This window comes from Berghia stephanieae, chromosome 5 (genome assembly GCF_034508935.2).
Source record: "Berghia stephanieae isolate SIO BIC M18660-M18661 chromosome 5, UCSD_Bste_1.3, whole genome shotgun sequence".
Classification (NCBI taxonomy): domain Eukaryota; kingdom Metazoa; phylum Mollusca; class Gastropoda; order Nudibranchia; family Aeolidiidae; genus Berghia; species Berghia stephanieae.
Genome location: NC_088364.1, coordinates 24,377,237 through 24,394,736, shown reverse-complemented (window position 1 = coordinate 24,394,736; position 17,500 = coordinate 24,377,237). Strand labels below are relative to the sequence as shown.

At 35.3% G+C, this 17,500-nt stretch overlaps 1 protein-coding gene across 10 annotated transcripts in view; it reads right to left on the bottom strand.

Moving 5' to 3' along the window:
- Positions 1-7,564: 7,564 nt before the first annotated feature.
- Positions 7,565-17,500, bottom strand: part of LOC144972631 (uncharacterized) — a 90,848-nt gene continuing 80,912 nt past the window's right edge. For 9 of the 10 annotated variants that reach the window (XM_078914088.1, XM_078914092.1, XM_078914093.1 and 6 more), the window contains one exon: positions 7,565-12,095. In XM_078914088.1, coding sequence (XP_078770214.1) covers positions 10,834-11,928 — 1,095 coding nt within the window. In that variant the 5' untranslated portion in view covers positions 11,929-12,095 and the 3' untranslated portion in view covers positions 7,565-10,833. Of the gene's footprint in view, positions 12,096-16,468; positions 16,588-17,500 lie in introns of those variants that run through there. The other variant, XM_078914091.1, reaches the window with a different exon arrangement.

The following is a 17,500-nucleotide window of genomic DNA, read 5'->3' as shown; positions in this document are numbered from 1 at the left end:
AAGGGAGAGAAAGGGGACGTAAATGGGTTGAATTAGGGCGGATGCGGTTTATTTTGTGCTATCAACAATGAATGTGACTGCTCCCTCCCACCCTATGTAACAGCTCCCTCCTCCCTAGGGCCCTCTCTTACGCGCCTTTTCGCACCAGACAACACTCCAAATGAACACCATCACCACGGATCTCCCATCAAAGACACAGATTTCTATCTAACCAAGTAGTTAGGTAGAAATGTGTAATCAAAGAAGATCAACCAACTGAAGAGACGCATAGTGTCGAAACGGCCGTAATGGATGAGTTGATTTTACTTATTATGTAATGCTCTGAATTGTTTATTGAGCACTGTCAGAATCCATTGTAATAATTGTAATAATACTAAAAATAATAATAATAATAATAATAATAATAATAATAATAATAATAATAATAATAATAAGAGTAATAATAATAATAATGATAATGATAATAATAACAATAATAATAATAATAATAATAATAATAATAATAATAATAATAATAATAATAATAATAATAATAATAATAATAATAATTAATTAATTAATTAATTAATTTAATTTAATTAATTATGCCTTTTGCGCCATGATATCATAAGATATCGTCGCCAAGGCATTCCGCGAAGGAATATAGATAACTCATCAAACAAGATGTCTGATGTCAACAGAAATCACCCATGTTGTCCAAGTGAGCAAATTGGGGGTTAATAATCTTGCTCAAGTAAAAATAATGAAAGTGCCTGAAGCGGAGATCGAACCCGGGTGATCCGGGTCACAGTGCAATGCCTTAACCACTCGGCCACTTCGACCCCCCCCCCCCCCCCGATATAATATCAATAATATCATTATTATTGTTATTATTATTATTATTATTATTATTATTATTATTATTATTATTATATAGGGTGCGAGAAAAAAATGAAAAAATAATTCGCTACTTTAATACGAAGTAGAAATCAGATATATACAAAAAATTTACAAGGAACAAGAACAAGCCCTTAAGGTAACAAGTTTAGTTTTTAAAATGCTCTTTTGGTTAAGAAACTATGGCGGTTATTTCAAAGTCGTATAAAAATCACTATATCGAAAGTTTCCAAATTCGTGTCTTGTTTTATCAGTACAGTGTTACAAGTGTAAGAAGTGACTCCGTATTGACGAATAGGGATAAAGTCTAGAATATGTGTCTTTCTCTTCTAACAGCGCTACATAATTGTCTGTTCGGGCAGATAAAATATTTGATTTACTTCTAAATATGAATGGTCTCCAATGAGTCCTAACTTGAATCCAATGAATTACGACATTTGATAAAACGCTTCAACAGTCATGACGTCATGACGCATGGTAACTTAGTAACTGGCTCTAAACTATCGGAACATGGTAGATTCCCTTATGAAATATTTCTCCGACCAGCATAAAAGTGTATCCAGAGGAGATAAACATTATAAATATGATCATGCTTTGACTTCTATACATTCTGATCACATGACATATGAAAAGTTCTAGCCAGCATGAAGAATAAAAAGTACAGATTTTCTTTGTTTAGAACCACGCTGATCGCCGTTGCTGGGCGACGTGACATCAGACTATCGAATCCAATTGATGTCCAATATGGTTTATAAAGGTCGTGCAGCATTTTACACAGAAGCACAGTTAAAAGAGTCAATTCAAAATGCATGGGATGAAGTCGCATCTCAAGACAAAAGAAAATCAATTTGATCTTGGGGGGGGGGGGGGCGGCATGGCACAGTCATAAATCAGAATAGGGGATCAACATATCACATTAAAATTACGTCAAAATCTTCGAAATGGCAAATTTGCGGTGTGTCTTTTAGACCAATCGTCAAATTAATATTTTCCACATTTTTGGAAAGTTTATGTATCTAGATATTCATAAAGTTCAATAACTTATTTTGACTGTGGTGAAACGTCAGACTTGAATCAGTTACGGACTGGGAGTTACAGGCTTCTAAACTTTTCCGGGGGGGGGGGGGGGGGTTCCGCACCCGATAATCATATATATGTGTTTGTGTGTGTGTGTGTGTGTGTGTGTGTGTGTGTGTGTGTGAGTTGGAGAAACAAGCGCTTTTTACTTATAGTCATTATTATATAGGTTTATGGAAATCATAATTCCAGACAAATCGTCAGTGTTTAGAATGATGTGTGTTGAAGACCTCATAGACGTGTCCACCATTGTTAAATTAATGAGAAGGTCAGTATAGGTGACGTTTAGCGTACCGGCAGAGTATTATTGCCCATCCATTGTCTTAAACTGATCTTATTATGAATAGTTCTGATAGCTCAGTGGTAGAGAACTCCCCTCGTAATCAGAGGGACTGGTATTTGTCCCAGGTAAAGACTATAGTTTTTCTGTTTCCTTTGCTCACCAAGCAATGACAGGGTAGCCGAGTTTGTTCGATCTACCAGAAATTACATGCGATAGATTCGTGTTTCATTCAAATGGCAACAAGCAATTGTTTTGTTCATTTAACGCGAGACGAACTCCTACAATGTGGGGCTTATAGCTCTCATGGATTCCTTATACTAATGGACGATTTTTATTCGATACACAGAGAATGAGGAAGAGAGAGAGAGAGAGAGAGAGAGAGAGAGAGAGAGAGAGAGAAAGGGGAAGAGAAAGAGAAAGACACAGAGAGACAGACAGACAGAGAGAGAGAGAGAAAGAGAGAGAGAGAGAGAGAGAGAGAGAGAGCCGGGGCGAGGATTAAGACATTAAATATGAAATGCGTGCTCGTAATTTAGTTATTTAAACTAATGTAAACATTATCGTGGTTAATTATTAAGTCTTCATACCACAAACTCTGCATTTAATGTGTATAGACTTATAACGCATTGATGTCAGCACAAGGACTACCCTTTATTCTTTCCTTGCCTCTTCCCAGAAGAACGGTTCCATTGATTAAAGGAGACAGAGGTGGGATGCAAAAATTCCAACAATGTATCGGTCCAGTGGGAATCACTCTTTTCTAACCGGTAACTAACCCCGTTAAGGAGTGGGGCAGAGATACAAGACTTGGAGCTGCGAACATTAAAATATGCTTTCAAGCCATGAAAGACCGCTGTGTGGATGATGTAAATTATACAGCACACTTTCAACTTTCCTGGTATTGGAAGAGTTCTTTATCAATGCTGTCGTTGTAAGGTCATATTATATTTGATAACGAACCACAATATAGGGATGGAATCTGGTAATCATGACTTGATAGATTTATGAAATAAAATACGCTGGATAAAAGAAAATTTTACGAATATCAAGAAATGTAATTCCGTTATATCTTTTTGTAAGACCCTCAGAAAATCTTTCACCGCGTCTGTGCTAGCAATGCAAAGGACCCCTGTGCTCTTTTTTCAAACATTATAATTCTTTCAAATTTTCGAAAAAATTGAACTGTCATTTATTAAGAGATTACCCATGAAGAATAGTGTTAAACTGTTGGGTTAAATTATCTGTAAGATGGTACTAATAATTAGATAACTGATGCCAATTATGTAACATGATAACTATATTTAACCAAAAATAGGCGTAGTCCAAGTAAAAGTGTCAGGTTTATGGGTTGAAAAGATGAGAGAAGGGGGTGGGGGCAGTTAAGTTGAAGCAAATGGATTAACTGCGTATCAAAACGATGCGTTTTGTCCTTGAGATAGATATATATATATAGATAGATAGATAGATAGATAGATAGATAGATAGATAGATAGATAGATATTGAATCGTGATGAATACTAATATGGTAAGAATAGTGCTCGACATGTAGCAATGGAGCGAATTATTATTTTAATATTTACCACAATGTTGGAGTCAGTCTAGATCGATGTTTCAGGCCTTTTCAGCCATCGTCAGGACTGTGTGTTACATGAGTTTGGTTTGTTGTGTGTTGTTGCTTGTTGAAGTGGTTCAGTAGGTTTGTAGTTGATTAGTAAGTACTTCCGGTGATGTGGACAAGTATTGTACATCTCATCTTTCGTGTTGAGTGTGGCTTCATGAGGGTGTTTGATTATAGTATATTTCTCTTCCAGGCATAAGCTACATTGTTTTGATGTTGGTGTGTATCCTGTTGCTTTAGATATAATTTTCCATGAAATGTTGTGGTCTAGTTTGTTGTCTTTTAAGGGGAGGTTTAGGTCTAATTATTCGGAAAATCCTTCAAAAATTTGATTTTGAGATTTTGGTGGAAAATGATATTTTATTATCTTAGAAATAATATAATTGAAGTCCAAATTCTTAAAGTAGACTATAAAGGCACGAAAAACACAGTCGAAAATGGTACAGGTAGTAAGAAATGTGTGAAAAACGGGAAGCCATTTTGCTATTTTCTCAATATGTCAGTTTTCTAAAGGTATGGGAAACTGTGTCAAACGTTTCTCAGAATCTATTTAATGAAATTGTCTGAAAATTTCCACATTTATCAAAGAGATAATGTATTATGTCACCATAGAGAGATTTTTTGATAAGATTTGTGAATTTTAAATTGTAATCCTAAATCTGAATTTTTTACATAAATTTTGTCATAACATTTTGATTCTCAACTTTGTAATGATCTTATAAAAATTCCATAAGCTAAAGCCGTAAAATCTCTCTATGGTGACACACTATGGTACAATGTTGACAAGAGGGAAGAATATGGAGGTCATTCCTTCATTAGATTTTGTGGAACGTTTGCCACAAGATTGTTATATTTTTTGATGTCAGACCCCCAAATTAGATCGCAAAATGGGTATCAACACAGATAATTAAAATTTTTCACCATAAATGTTTTTTTTAAACGTATATTGACGATAGAGAATGATTAAAACCGCCCAATATAGGTAATTAAATTTTTTTTAGAAAAGACCCAAACCGCCCCTTAATTTCCAAATATGTTCGCTGAATTTTGTGGATGTTTTTTGTTAGTGTTTCTAAATGTTGAGGTGTGGAGGTTGTATCTTGTTTTGAAATTATTTTCCGTTAGTCCTACATATTTGTCTTGCTTGTTTGTTTTAGTTTCGGTGACTGTGGCTTGGTTAATTAAACTTGATTCTAAACATTGTTCGTTTAGCGGACAATATTACTTATTTCTGCAGTTGCATTTTCTGGTGGGTGGGTTTTGCTCTTGTCGATGGTTTATTAATATTTTTTTGTTATGGCTTGAAATTATTTGTTCTATGTTGCGCATACACGAGTAGCTTATTTTTATGGTATTCCTGTTGATAATTTTATGTAGCTTGTGGGGTTTTTTGAAAGTGTGTATCAATTAACTTCAGGAACTGCTGCCCAATGTTTGTGTTGACGTTTTTGTCGAAAGGTGGGTTGAACCAAGTAATATGTCGTTTTCTTGTTTTGCGTTCTTCACTTGTGTGTTGAGGTTTACATGAGAGGGGGGCGTCTGTGTATTCAAATGGTGTGTTGTATCCGGTTTTTGTGAGTGCTTCTTTGTAGGGGGTGGCTGCAATGTTGAATATCTCTCTGTTTTCCGAAAGTTTGCTCACCCTCAGTGCTATGTTTTTTGGTATGTTTTCAATGATGTAGCGGGGGTGGTTGCTGTTTTTATTAATGTAGCTAATGGTGTTGTTTGGATTTCTGAACGGTTGGAATGAATTGGATTTTATGTCGAATGTGATGTCGAGTAAGTAAACTGTTTTTTTTTTTTTGTTTGCTTCTATCGTGATTTTCAAATTGTTGTTTTGGAATATTTTGCAGATTTGTTTTGTGATATTTTCGTTCGCTCTTGGTCGTTTGTTGGTTATAGCGAGTCCGTCATCTCTATAGAGGCCGATGTATGTGTGTGTATGTTGCAGTTGTGACAGGATGTAGAGTCCGATCAGTTCGCATGCTTCAGCACCGTCATTGTTACGTCGAAATCATTATGTCGCTTTGTCCACGGCGTGTTGTTATAGTATAGTGTGCTGTGCTTGGTGTGTTTGATGATGTGATTTTTCCTTTTCTGTGATGTTGGTTTATTTTGCTGCGAATTCCAATGCTTTGTTTAGTAAGTCTGGGGTGATGGAGGGGTAAAATCGCAAATGTCGAAAGAGATGAAAGTGCAATTTTCTTTGTTTTGGATATTTTTAAACCATTGAATGACCTCGTCGGTGTTTTTCCACTGGTTGAATTTAGTTGCTTTTTTGACGTTTTTGTTTATTTTTTTCTAACATCTTTTTGCTGATTTTTCCAATTTCAGTTTTGTATGGATTTATTGGTCTACATTTTGGATTATTTTTTAAGTCAGGCCTGAAACATCGATGTAGACTGACTCCAACATTGTGGTAAATATTAAAATAGTAGATAGATAGATAGATAGATAGATAGACAGACAGACAGACAGACAGACAGACAGACGGACGGACGGACGGACGGACGGACGGACGGACAGACAGATAGATAGATAGATAGATAGATAGATAGATAGATAGATAGATAGATAGATAGATAGATAGATAGATAGATAGATAGATAGGGAGAGAGAGAGAGAGAGAGAGAGAGAGAGAGAGAGAGAATGTTTCGGTTGATAGAAAATACTCAATCATACAGATATTGCAAACTGTGAATTTATTGTTTAAAGCACCATTATGTCAAGCAACAAACAATAACCTTCATCATGAACAACAACAAATTGATAATAACAATCCACATCATTAATGAATTTCATAAATATAGTATGCACAGTACGATCTCTACGTAATTATAGCGAAAACTATTTATAAAAGAAATGAAGTAAAATGAGAAGGCATGGTTTATAGAATCCAAATGTAAATGTTGTCTCTATATATTTTGTTTTTCGTATAGGAGGAAGGTCGTTATTTTGTTATACCAATTCTATTGACCAATAATCAACATAACTGAAATGATAATTTATGACAAAATGGATTAAACCTTAATAATTTTGATAGCATGTCAATAACAAACCAATGTCATAGTTAAATGCCGTAGAATATGAATTACACAATAATCCAAGTTTCAAATAAATGCTACATCAGCTAGTCACAGTGTCATGACATCTATAAGGTAACCGTGTAGCGATCGGTTTGACTCTTAGATACACAGGTATTTAACACTTGGCATAAAACGTTCTCAATTTTTGATCTGTTTATAAACTTACTGCCACATAAATTGATTAAGTACCGGACACAGAAACGACATTGGTTCAAGTTGTTATTTTGTCTAAACTGTTTTCCTGAACAAATCTGTATTTGCATTGGTTTATCCTTTCTAAGGTTCATATTTAGGTATGAAAACAGTTCATTTTTGTTCTGTTTATTTTGTTGGGGGGGGGGTTGGAAAAGGAGGAGGGGCGGGGTTGTTGTTTTGTTTGTTTGTTTTTTGTTGTTGTTTTTTGTTTTGTTTACTTTTTGTTTGTTTGTTGTTGTTTTGTTACTCTGTTGTTTTTTGTTGTTTTTGTTTTGTTTTTGTTTTTGTTTTTTTTTTGTTTTTTGTTGTTTTTGTTTTTTCTTTGTTGTTTTTTTTTTCTTTGGGGGGGGGGGAGTTTGCAATTTGTTTGCTCTCCCTTTTACTAGTTGTTCCAGGTGCTCATAGATAAAGGATCAAGATTATATCAAATTTAAAAATTATAATATCATATTTATTACAAGTTCAGCGACGAATTTTTATAGTCGCACCTTGAATATTGCCAAAAATAAATAACCTTCTGTTACATAACAGTGAAACTAAAAAATATAAAATCTGTTAATTTTACCATGTGTTCATATAACGCACAGAGCATTGGATTGCCATTACCTGTATCAAAGGTAAACAAAATGGACTTGGCATGAAACTTTATACTATAAAATAGTTTTCCTTCTTATTCAGTTACCCTCCTGAATTATTGTATACATAAAAGTTAGGACCTTTGATATTTTTGTTCAAAAGTCTCTGTAAAAATCAACTCATAACGAGACAAACTTGTATAACACTTCCTATAGCACTGTTTTTGGAATAAAAAACCTTTTGCAATTAGAGAAATATTCTTTTACCTTTTACTTGCACCAAAGGGATAATCATTGTGATTGTATTTATACTCGTATACTCAACTAAAATCTCACCAAACGGATGACAGTTGGTGTTAGCTTATAGAAATATGTCCGTATATAAGTGTAGATTAGCCTCAAAGAGTGTAATGACGATATTGACCGCTGGTATTGAAGTGAGATTCTTATCCAAGTTAGTAACACTTTATTACAAAACATCACAAATACTGGGAATTGGGAATATGAAAGCATTATGACTAAAAAGAAAATTGGTATAATCAACATTACTTTTGATTCAAATCTGACAGCAATCAATTAACCAATTAATCGGAATGCCAATGCAATGAAACTTTTAAAATATTTCTTTTAAAAAGACAATAAAATAGAATAAATGAAGATAATGAATATTCCCCTGATTTATCTCCATTGGGAATTTTGTCCCCATGGTAATATTTCAAAGGAAGACTAAAATACCCCAGGCTTATAATTAACTGTGGTGCTGCATGTAAGCTACATTGAGGTGCTTTACTTTTAAGACTACACAGCACTGGGAATGGGACGCAAACCAGGTTACACCCACGATACGAAACGGAGACCATTCCCTTGTTCTACGAAGCCCCTTTTACATTTTGTTCGGAGGAATCACGATCATTTGCAACATACTTCCAGTTCCAGTTTCTCTTCAAGGAAGTTGGGCTCCAGATGTACACGTATAATTCTCGTTTGTCTCATGGAGCATAACCGCGGATTATCTTTGAAAATAAGTTAATGTCACACGAGACCATGATAAGTGACTGAAATGGTCAAATTGCTCCATTTGTCAAAATCGCACTTTATGTCTGCCATTTTTTTCATTATTCGTCTTTGTAATGAGGGACCCATTTTAAAATCTTTTCTTTGTTTTGGGGGATTTTGGTCCTTTTTTAAATCAAGCATATGGCATTTCAAATCGGTCAATTGTCAATTGTCTAGAACAAAACTAAAAAATGACAGACGTCATACACTTCTCTCGCTATCTCATTCTCGCCTTGGCTGCTTGTCTTTAACAAGCTGTTATTTACCTTTATCATTTAGACTAGTCTCCTTTAGAATCGAAAGATCTATAGTCTCATAAATCACTTTTCATATCATTATTTATCTGTGTGGGAAGAAAGGAAGATTATCTAATGATTAAGAAAACTTTATGATGAATCAACTATGTATTTTGAAAACCGAAGAACTTATTCGTGATATATACAAGGGACGGCCAAAAAGAAACCGGAACTTGTCATAACATCCGCTTTAAACTCACCAACGACCGAGAATCAGTCTTTAGCTACTCTTCAATGAAGTTCTCATGCAGATCAATGTATTTTTGCTAGCGAGACAACAGCAAAAAGATACTCACTGAAAAATGGTTCGTCAAGCTTTGAAAAAACAATACTGAACACTCTCAAATAGGCCTCTTTCAGTCTCATTCTTCTCTCTACCTAAACGGCACTTTTAGACCCCAAACAGATAAAAGTCAGACGGCGGCACCAAATCTGTACGGAGATAATCAAATATTCAAATAGAATTTTGATTGACAGTCCAAGGCCCTAAAATGAGGTTTCATACAGGGATGCTTCTACTCTTTTAATCTTATATTTTCTGTGAACACTTTCATAAACCATCTGGCACAAACTTTCTGATACCCCAATATGTCATGGACAAGTTCATGAATAGCGCTTTTTTTAAATTTCAAGTTTGAAACCAATGTCCCGAATCGTTATTCTCATATTACATTTGATGATCTCGACAACTCGAAATGTTAATGATTTTGGCCGACCAGATTTGGGTTCTTTTTCTAGATGCATTAACATCACTGATAAACCTGATACTTCAAAACTGTACCAAACCATATTATAATTTTTCCGTTATTTTATGATGAATTTTAGGTTTTCATTCTTTCGTAAACAAAAAGTAGACAACAGCTCTGACCTCTAGCTTTGACAATTCTGTGGTTGAAGCGGAAATCTTTAAAACAATGGCGTTTAAATTTTGCGCCAATTGATGGTGCTGAAATTCCACAACAAGAAACAAAATAAAATTACCTTTATTTCTGCGATACAAAAAGAAAAAAAGGTTATGCCCATTTTTTTAAAAATTCTTCTCGAACGTCCCTTGTATTGGCAATTACATAAAATGCTGGAACATTAACTACCAAAATCCGTAAAAATTATGTGAGAAGAAAATTTAGAGGGTGTGCGGATCAGCTATTTTAGTGTTTAAGTATATAAGCGAACCATAAATACCAAAAAACTCACATCTGCTGGTAATGATGCGGAGCATTATGGTCATCTTGTTAAATTACATTGTTTAAAGGTCGCATTCAATCCTTGATAAGACATAACAGTAACAGATTCGATGCAATTGAGAAAAAAATAATTTGACTTTTTGATTTGATCAAAAAAATAATTCGCCATGAACGGGTAACCCTGTATTGAATTATCACTGTCAACCAATTTTGTTGATTATTTTTGCATGACATTCATAATCGCTCGTTTAATGTTCACCAAAATTAAAAATTATATTATAATACGAGATGTATGCTTATCAAAGTTTAATTGTACATTTTTGTTAACTGATAAAAAATGAAAATTGATTTAGGTAAAGCAAAATATCGTTTCTGAATTCACAGTGCATCAAATAATATTATGATATCTAAGGTAAGAAAAGTTTTGATTTGACACCCACATATTTTTAACATCACTTGTCAGTTTGATGTCCCACCCAATTGACTGTAGGACTCATAACATAAGTTAACTTTGATAAGATTCCGATCCGCCATTCCACAGTTGTTTGTATTTTTCTTGTTAAATATTGCATAAATGTGACTTGTATTTAGAAAACAAAACCTTTTTCTTTGATGAATTCCAAAGCCTTGACTTCGATTTTAGTCCTGGATCTATTTGAATCAATAGGCCTCCTTCGTGGCCTGACATGTAGCGACTCGATAGTGTTCACTATGGATGACACGTCGGTCGTTGTGTTACTGCGAATCAAAGGACTCAGTCGCTTCTCTAGTCCTTCATATCGAGGATCCGTTACTTTACTTTCAATTCGCATGCCGTATTTCCTTGCACATTGTCCAGATACAGTTTTGCTCCATGACCCTTGGAGCCCTAGAGCCGGACCAGATGAATGGTCACTTGTGGAAGCCGCTGGAAGTGACGAAGTTTCTGTTGGTGCGGGTGCTGTTTTTGATTTAATCGACGAGACTGGGCGTTTAAAAGACATATTATCACCGGGGTTGATACTAGCGCTGGGGATAGGTTTCCGGTTTGATGGCGTGCCTGCTCTTGTCGGACTTGACATTGCTATTGTGGAGTCTTTTGGAGCATTGGGCTGTTTCATGGATTGTATTGAATCTTGGTGTTTTAACATGCCCATTGAAGAGTTTGCACGTGAAAATTGTCTGGCAGGTGTCTGCCTCCCGTCTTTCGCGGCAGTTGTCTCATCTTGGCTCGAACGTTTGCTCCTTCCACGCTTTTTATTTGTGGGATCGAGCCGATCGAGTAAAGCTAGTCGTGCGTTTCGTACTTTTATTGGTTTTTGTGGCAAATCACCGACAGAAGATCTCCTTTCTTTTCTAGCATCATCACTTGAGTGCCGTGATCTACCGTCTGCTGATGCAGACACCACACGTCTATTGTTTGCCTTCTTTTGTTGTCTGTCTTGGAACACTTTTTTTTCGTATGAATTCTGGGACAGAAACTTGTATCTCTCTTTACTCAGTTCCCATAATTTGGCTTTAAGCATTCTTTCCTCCGTCACATTATCTGACAACTGACCTGACATTCTGGATGCTTCTGGAACAGAAAATTCTTCGTCCTTCTTAATCCACGCTCTAATTTCTTTCATTGCATTCGTCCTGTTTTTTACAAATTTGGATTTCAAACGAGGTGGAGCGCTTTTGGCTTGTGTACGATCCATCATGTATGGATTAAAGAATGTCTTTGAACTTAAAATCTTAGTTTTTAAATATTTTCACATATTGCTGTGACGAATGTACATGAAGCCTTCTTGTCAATTATCATAACTTATCCGAATTATTTTCAGTGGGCTCTGGATGTAGGGATCGACGTCACTTCAAGTGTGATTATCTGAAAGACAAATAAATGTAGAGCAGATAAGTTAATGACTGCTTGAAAAGCGAAGTAATTGTTTGTTAGGTTTTGTTTCGAGTTGTTTTGTTTTGTTTTTGTTTGGATTTCATCTCATGTATTTGTATAAAATAAAAGCAAAAATGTAATGATTGTTACAATAATAATAATAGTAATAATGATAATAATAATAATAATAATAATAATAATAATAATAATAATAATAATAAAATAATAATAATAATAATAATAATAATAATAATATATATGATAATAATAATATGATGATGATGATGATGATGATGATGATGATGATGATGATGATGATGATAATGATGATGATGATGATGATGATGATGATGATGATGATGATGATGATGATGATGATGATGATGATGATGATGATGATGATGATGATAAATGTCATTTATATAGCGCTTTACCCCGTTGTCAAAAGCTCTAAGCGCTTTACTGTGATATAAAACAAAACATATTACAGTAAGACAAGTATAATGGAAATTCAATTTAACAACAACAAAATATGATAATAGTATTGCAACATTATGACGTAAAACGATAAACCTGTAAGCGAGATTTGAAAATTGTCAACGAATCCGAGCATCTCACGTGTGATGGGAGAGAGTTCCAAAAATGGAGGGCCGAAAATTGAAAAGATTGTTCACCTATTTTACGCAATGGCTTAGGTTTGACAAGGATTGATTGGTCATTGCTTGACCTAAATTTTCTATTGGAGACATATATAGGTTTTTAATATAGGAGGGACTGTTGGTGCTCAAGGATTTGTAGACAACAGTACAAATCTTATAGGCAACTCTTTTTTCCACAGGAAGCCAATGTAACTCACGGAGAAGGAGAGTTGCTGGCGGGTATTTTTGGTTATTGCATACAATAAGTCTGGCTGCGTTATTTTGAGCAACCTGAAGTTTACTCATTTTGTCTTAAGCTAAATTCGTCCAAAGGGAGTTACAATAGTCCAATTTAGATAAAACAAGGGAATTAATTAAAAGCTCTGCTATATTATATTAGGTATTAAATTACGAATTTTGCTTATTTTTTTATTTCTATGTACATATATTGTATGGTGTTATTCACGTGGCTTGTCATGGAAAGATCTTTATCAATGATGACGCCAAGGTTTTTTGCTTGATTTGAAAATTCTATTGTGCTATTTTCGAGAGTAATATGTGATTCATTTGCCTGTTTAAGGATACTTGGCCTTCCACACATTAAAACCTCAGTTTTACTATCATTTAATTTTAACTTGTTATGGTACATCCAAGATTTAATCTCATTAAAACAGCTCAAAATTCGTTGTATTAAGAATTGTAAATTACTTAGGGGTACTGAATCATAAATTTGCGTATCATCTGCATAAAAAATGGCTGCATATATACAGCAAAAAGGACAGGGCCAAGAACAGAGCCTTGTGGCACTCCAAAGATTAGTAAAACTTGTTCTGACTGAACACCATTCACCACGTCAGTCTGCCATCAATCCTGTAAATATGATGTAAGCCATTTAAGGGTGATTCCTTTTACGCCGAACGTATTTTCTAGTCTTCTTAACAAAATATCATGCTCAATTGTGTCAAAAGCAGCTGAAAGATCTAATTTGATATTGTTAGCATCGGCATTACATGACAAGTCATTAAAGATTTTAAGAAGCGCCGTTTCAGTAACGTGTTGCTATTTGTAGGCTGACTGAAAGGGTTGTTCCGAACTGTTGTTCTTGAGATGAGATGATAATTGTGTAAGTACTACCTTCTCCAAAAGGTTTGACAAAAAAGGTAAATTTGATACAGGACGATAATTGTTTAATATATTGTGGTCCAGTGATGGTTTCTTCAGAAGTGGTTTGACGAGGGCACTTTTAAAGCACGGTGGAACTTCGCCAGTCCGTATGGATGAATTTATGATTGATGTAATGGATGGTAATAATGTATCAATGGAGCTGGCCAAAAGCTGTGCTGGTAAAAATGGTAGTCTCATCCAGGAAGTGGAGAAAGCCGACGAGAGAAGCAAACATGTTGAAAGCTGGAAACTGGTAGGAAAGCAAGTCGACAAGGGATCCTCAGGGGTAAAACAAAAGAAAAAAGGAGACAGAAATGGTTCTCACACTTCCAAACACTTCTGGGAGACGATCCAGTCAGAGCAATGGAAGATGACGTAGACCTAGACCCAATTCTGCAAGATATCTGTATAGACGAGAGTGACTTTACAGTGGATGAGATAAAGAAGGCCAAAAAGTCTCTCAGTGATGGAAAACAATCCGGACCTGATGACATCCCACCTGAAGTATGGAAGTACTGTGACTTAGATGATATCCTGTTGGAGTTTACAAATGGATTACTAAACAGGAACGAAAAACCAAATCAGTGGTCGGAAATTGATCTGATTCCAGTCCCAAAGGGAGGAGACCTAAGTGATACATCCAACTACTATAGCCTTGCCGCTATAGCTGCCAAACTCGCCAATAAGATGATCCTCAACAGAGTCCAGCCAGAGATAGACCCTCATCTACGTTCTTGTCAAAACGGCTTCAGACCAGGAAGATCCACGACTGCTCACCTCCTGGCATTGAGAAGGTTAATAGAAGGAGTAAAAAGTCACAACAAGAAGGCAATCATTCTATACGTAGACTTTAAGAAGGCCTTTGACTCGATACATCGCCCTATAATGATGAAAATCTTAAAAGCATATAGTATACCTCCTAAACTTCTCTCTGCTACTGCTATTAAAAGAATGTATATGAACACACAGGCAAAGGTTATCTCTCCAGATGGTGAAACTGAGCTGTTTGAGATCAAAGCAGGGGTGCTTCAAGGTGATACATTATCCCCCTATCTCTTTGCAATTGTCCTGGACTATGTGATGAGAAAGATCTACGCTGGCATGGAGAACGAGCTGGGCTTCACCCTCCATAGACAAAGAAGTAGGTGCAATCCAGCTATGATTGTCACGGATCTAGATTTCGCAGATGATCTGGCTCTACTGTACGAGGAGATGGAGATGGACCAGGCACAAGAAGTCCTCAATAGACTTGAAACTGAGGCTGAACGAGTAGGACTGTGCTGTAATGCTAAGAAGACAGTTTTCCAAACCTACAACCAAGAAAGGCCAATTAACATACAGGCAAAGAATGGAGAATGGCTGAAGGAAGTTGACGACTTCAACTACCTAGGAGGAAACTCAGGAAAATCTGGAATTCAAACCTACTGAGGGAAATAAAGAAGAGACTGTTCCTGGCAACGGTAAAGTCAGTGCTTCTATATGGAGCAGCGACAAGGACTCTTACTAAAGCCCTTGAGAAGCAACTTGACGGCTGCTGCACTCGTTTGCTGCGAATGGCCCTCAATGTAAGCTGGAAAGAGCAATTATCAAATGAAGAGCTCTACAGTGACCTCCCCCCAGTGACCTCAAAGATTCAAAAGAGAAGACTGAGACTTGCGGGGCACTGCTGGAGACACAAGGAGGAGATTGCAAGCAGTCTTGTGCTATGGGAACCACCTGAGCGAACCAGAAGCAGAGACAGGCAGAATAAAACTTACATTGACTGTCTGCTAGATGACACAGGAATGGACAACACCCGGGAGCTGCGTACGCGTATGGAGGACAGGACAGAATGGCGAAGACTTGTGGCTCATGTTGGGCCCAAGTGGCGGCCTAAGTAAGTAAGTAATTGCGCTGGTAAGGGATCAAGGTCGCATGATTTAATAGGGGCTTTTTTTTATCAATTCTTTTATGAAACTAGATTAAACTGGGTGGAAATTGTCAAAAGGGGTATCACAGAATGTATCTGTATTTAAAAATTGTTCATGCCGATCTAGTTCTGAACAAATGTTATGAATTTTGTCTTGAAAAAAGTTGACAAATTTGTTTGGCTCTTTGATTGGTTGTAGATGGTAATGAAGTGCACCTTTCACATACAAGTAGATCATTGCAGATGTTAAATAATTGTCAATGATGATGATGATGATGATGATGATGATGATGATGATGAGGATGATGATGATGATAGCTTAACATAACATGGCTCAAGGCTTAAATTAGGAAAGTATCCTTTAATTGCCGTTGATATGAAAAATGCAAAGTGAACTATCAATAATATGATCAATGAATCATAAATCAAAGAGAAAAATAACATTACTGGTCATATTGAAATCTTAGATAATACAATTCTGTGTCGATCAAAGTTTTAAAACTATCCATAAAACATGCGTTCTTTTTGTTTGAAATCTAGACCTAGACCTAATATTATTCCACAAGCCGGAAAGATTAAAGATTTGTGTCTAACATTAATATTACATTTGGATATATGTAAAGTTTAAATTCATCTCCTGTTGCAAACATTACCGCTGAGAATGTGATGAATTGTGGTGAATCAATATCATCAATCCTGTGTATCTATCTATGAATTAGAATCAAGTCATCACGAATTCGTCTGTACTTCAGAGTCAAATAGTTAAATAGTTCTTCATATGAACAATAATAGACATTATGAAACATTTCGTTAGCCCGCGTTGTATATTTTCAAGACTTATTTTATTGACTGACTTTTGAATATAAGACACCACAACTTTTGTATCATATATGTATCATATCAGTAATAGGGTTTTTAAAGGACATTGCATATTCTTTGGGATAAAAATATTAAAGAGGGAGATATACATAAATGCGCAGAAGAAATTGTTTTAAAAAACAACACCCATTGTCAATAATGGGTCAAACTAACGATTTGAATCAACAATAAAAAAGAAAGAAAACATATATCAAGGATGACAAAACTTCGATAAATAATCCCCAGTCTTGTTGGCTCAGTTAATACAGTAATCTATATTATGAACATCAAAGTTTAGAGATCGATCAAGAATAAACCCAAGATCCTTTTCAGATTTAATGATATTAATAATAGTAATGACAATGATAATTATAATATATTATTATTATAATAATATAATAATAATAATAATAATAATAATATAATAATAATAATAATAATAATAATAATAATAATAATAATAATAATACTTCCGCACTAGGACAAAAAAGTCCCAAGACTTGACGGCGCCGTGTCAAAATTGAAATGCCTGTCTTTATTTTCTGCATCCCTACTATTACTACTACTACTACTGCTACTACTACTACTACTACTACTACTACTACTACTACTACTACTACTATACTACTACTACTACTACTACTACTACTACTACTACTACTACTACATACTACTACTACTACTACTACTACTACTACTACTACTACTACTACTACTACTACTACTACTACTACTACTACTACTAACTACTACTACTACTATTCTACTATCTACTCTGCTGCTGCTAATCCACTAAATATATAATACCTACATTCCTACATTTTGTA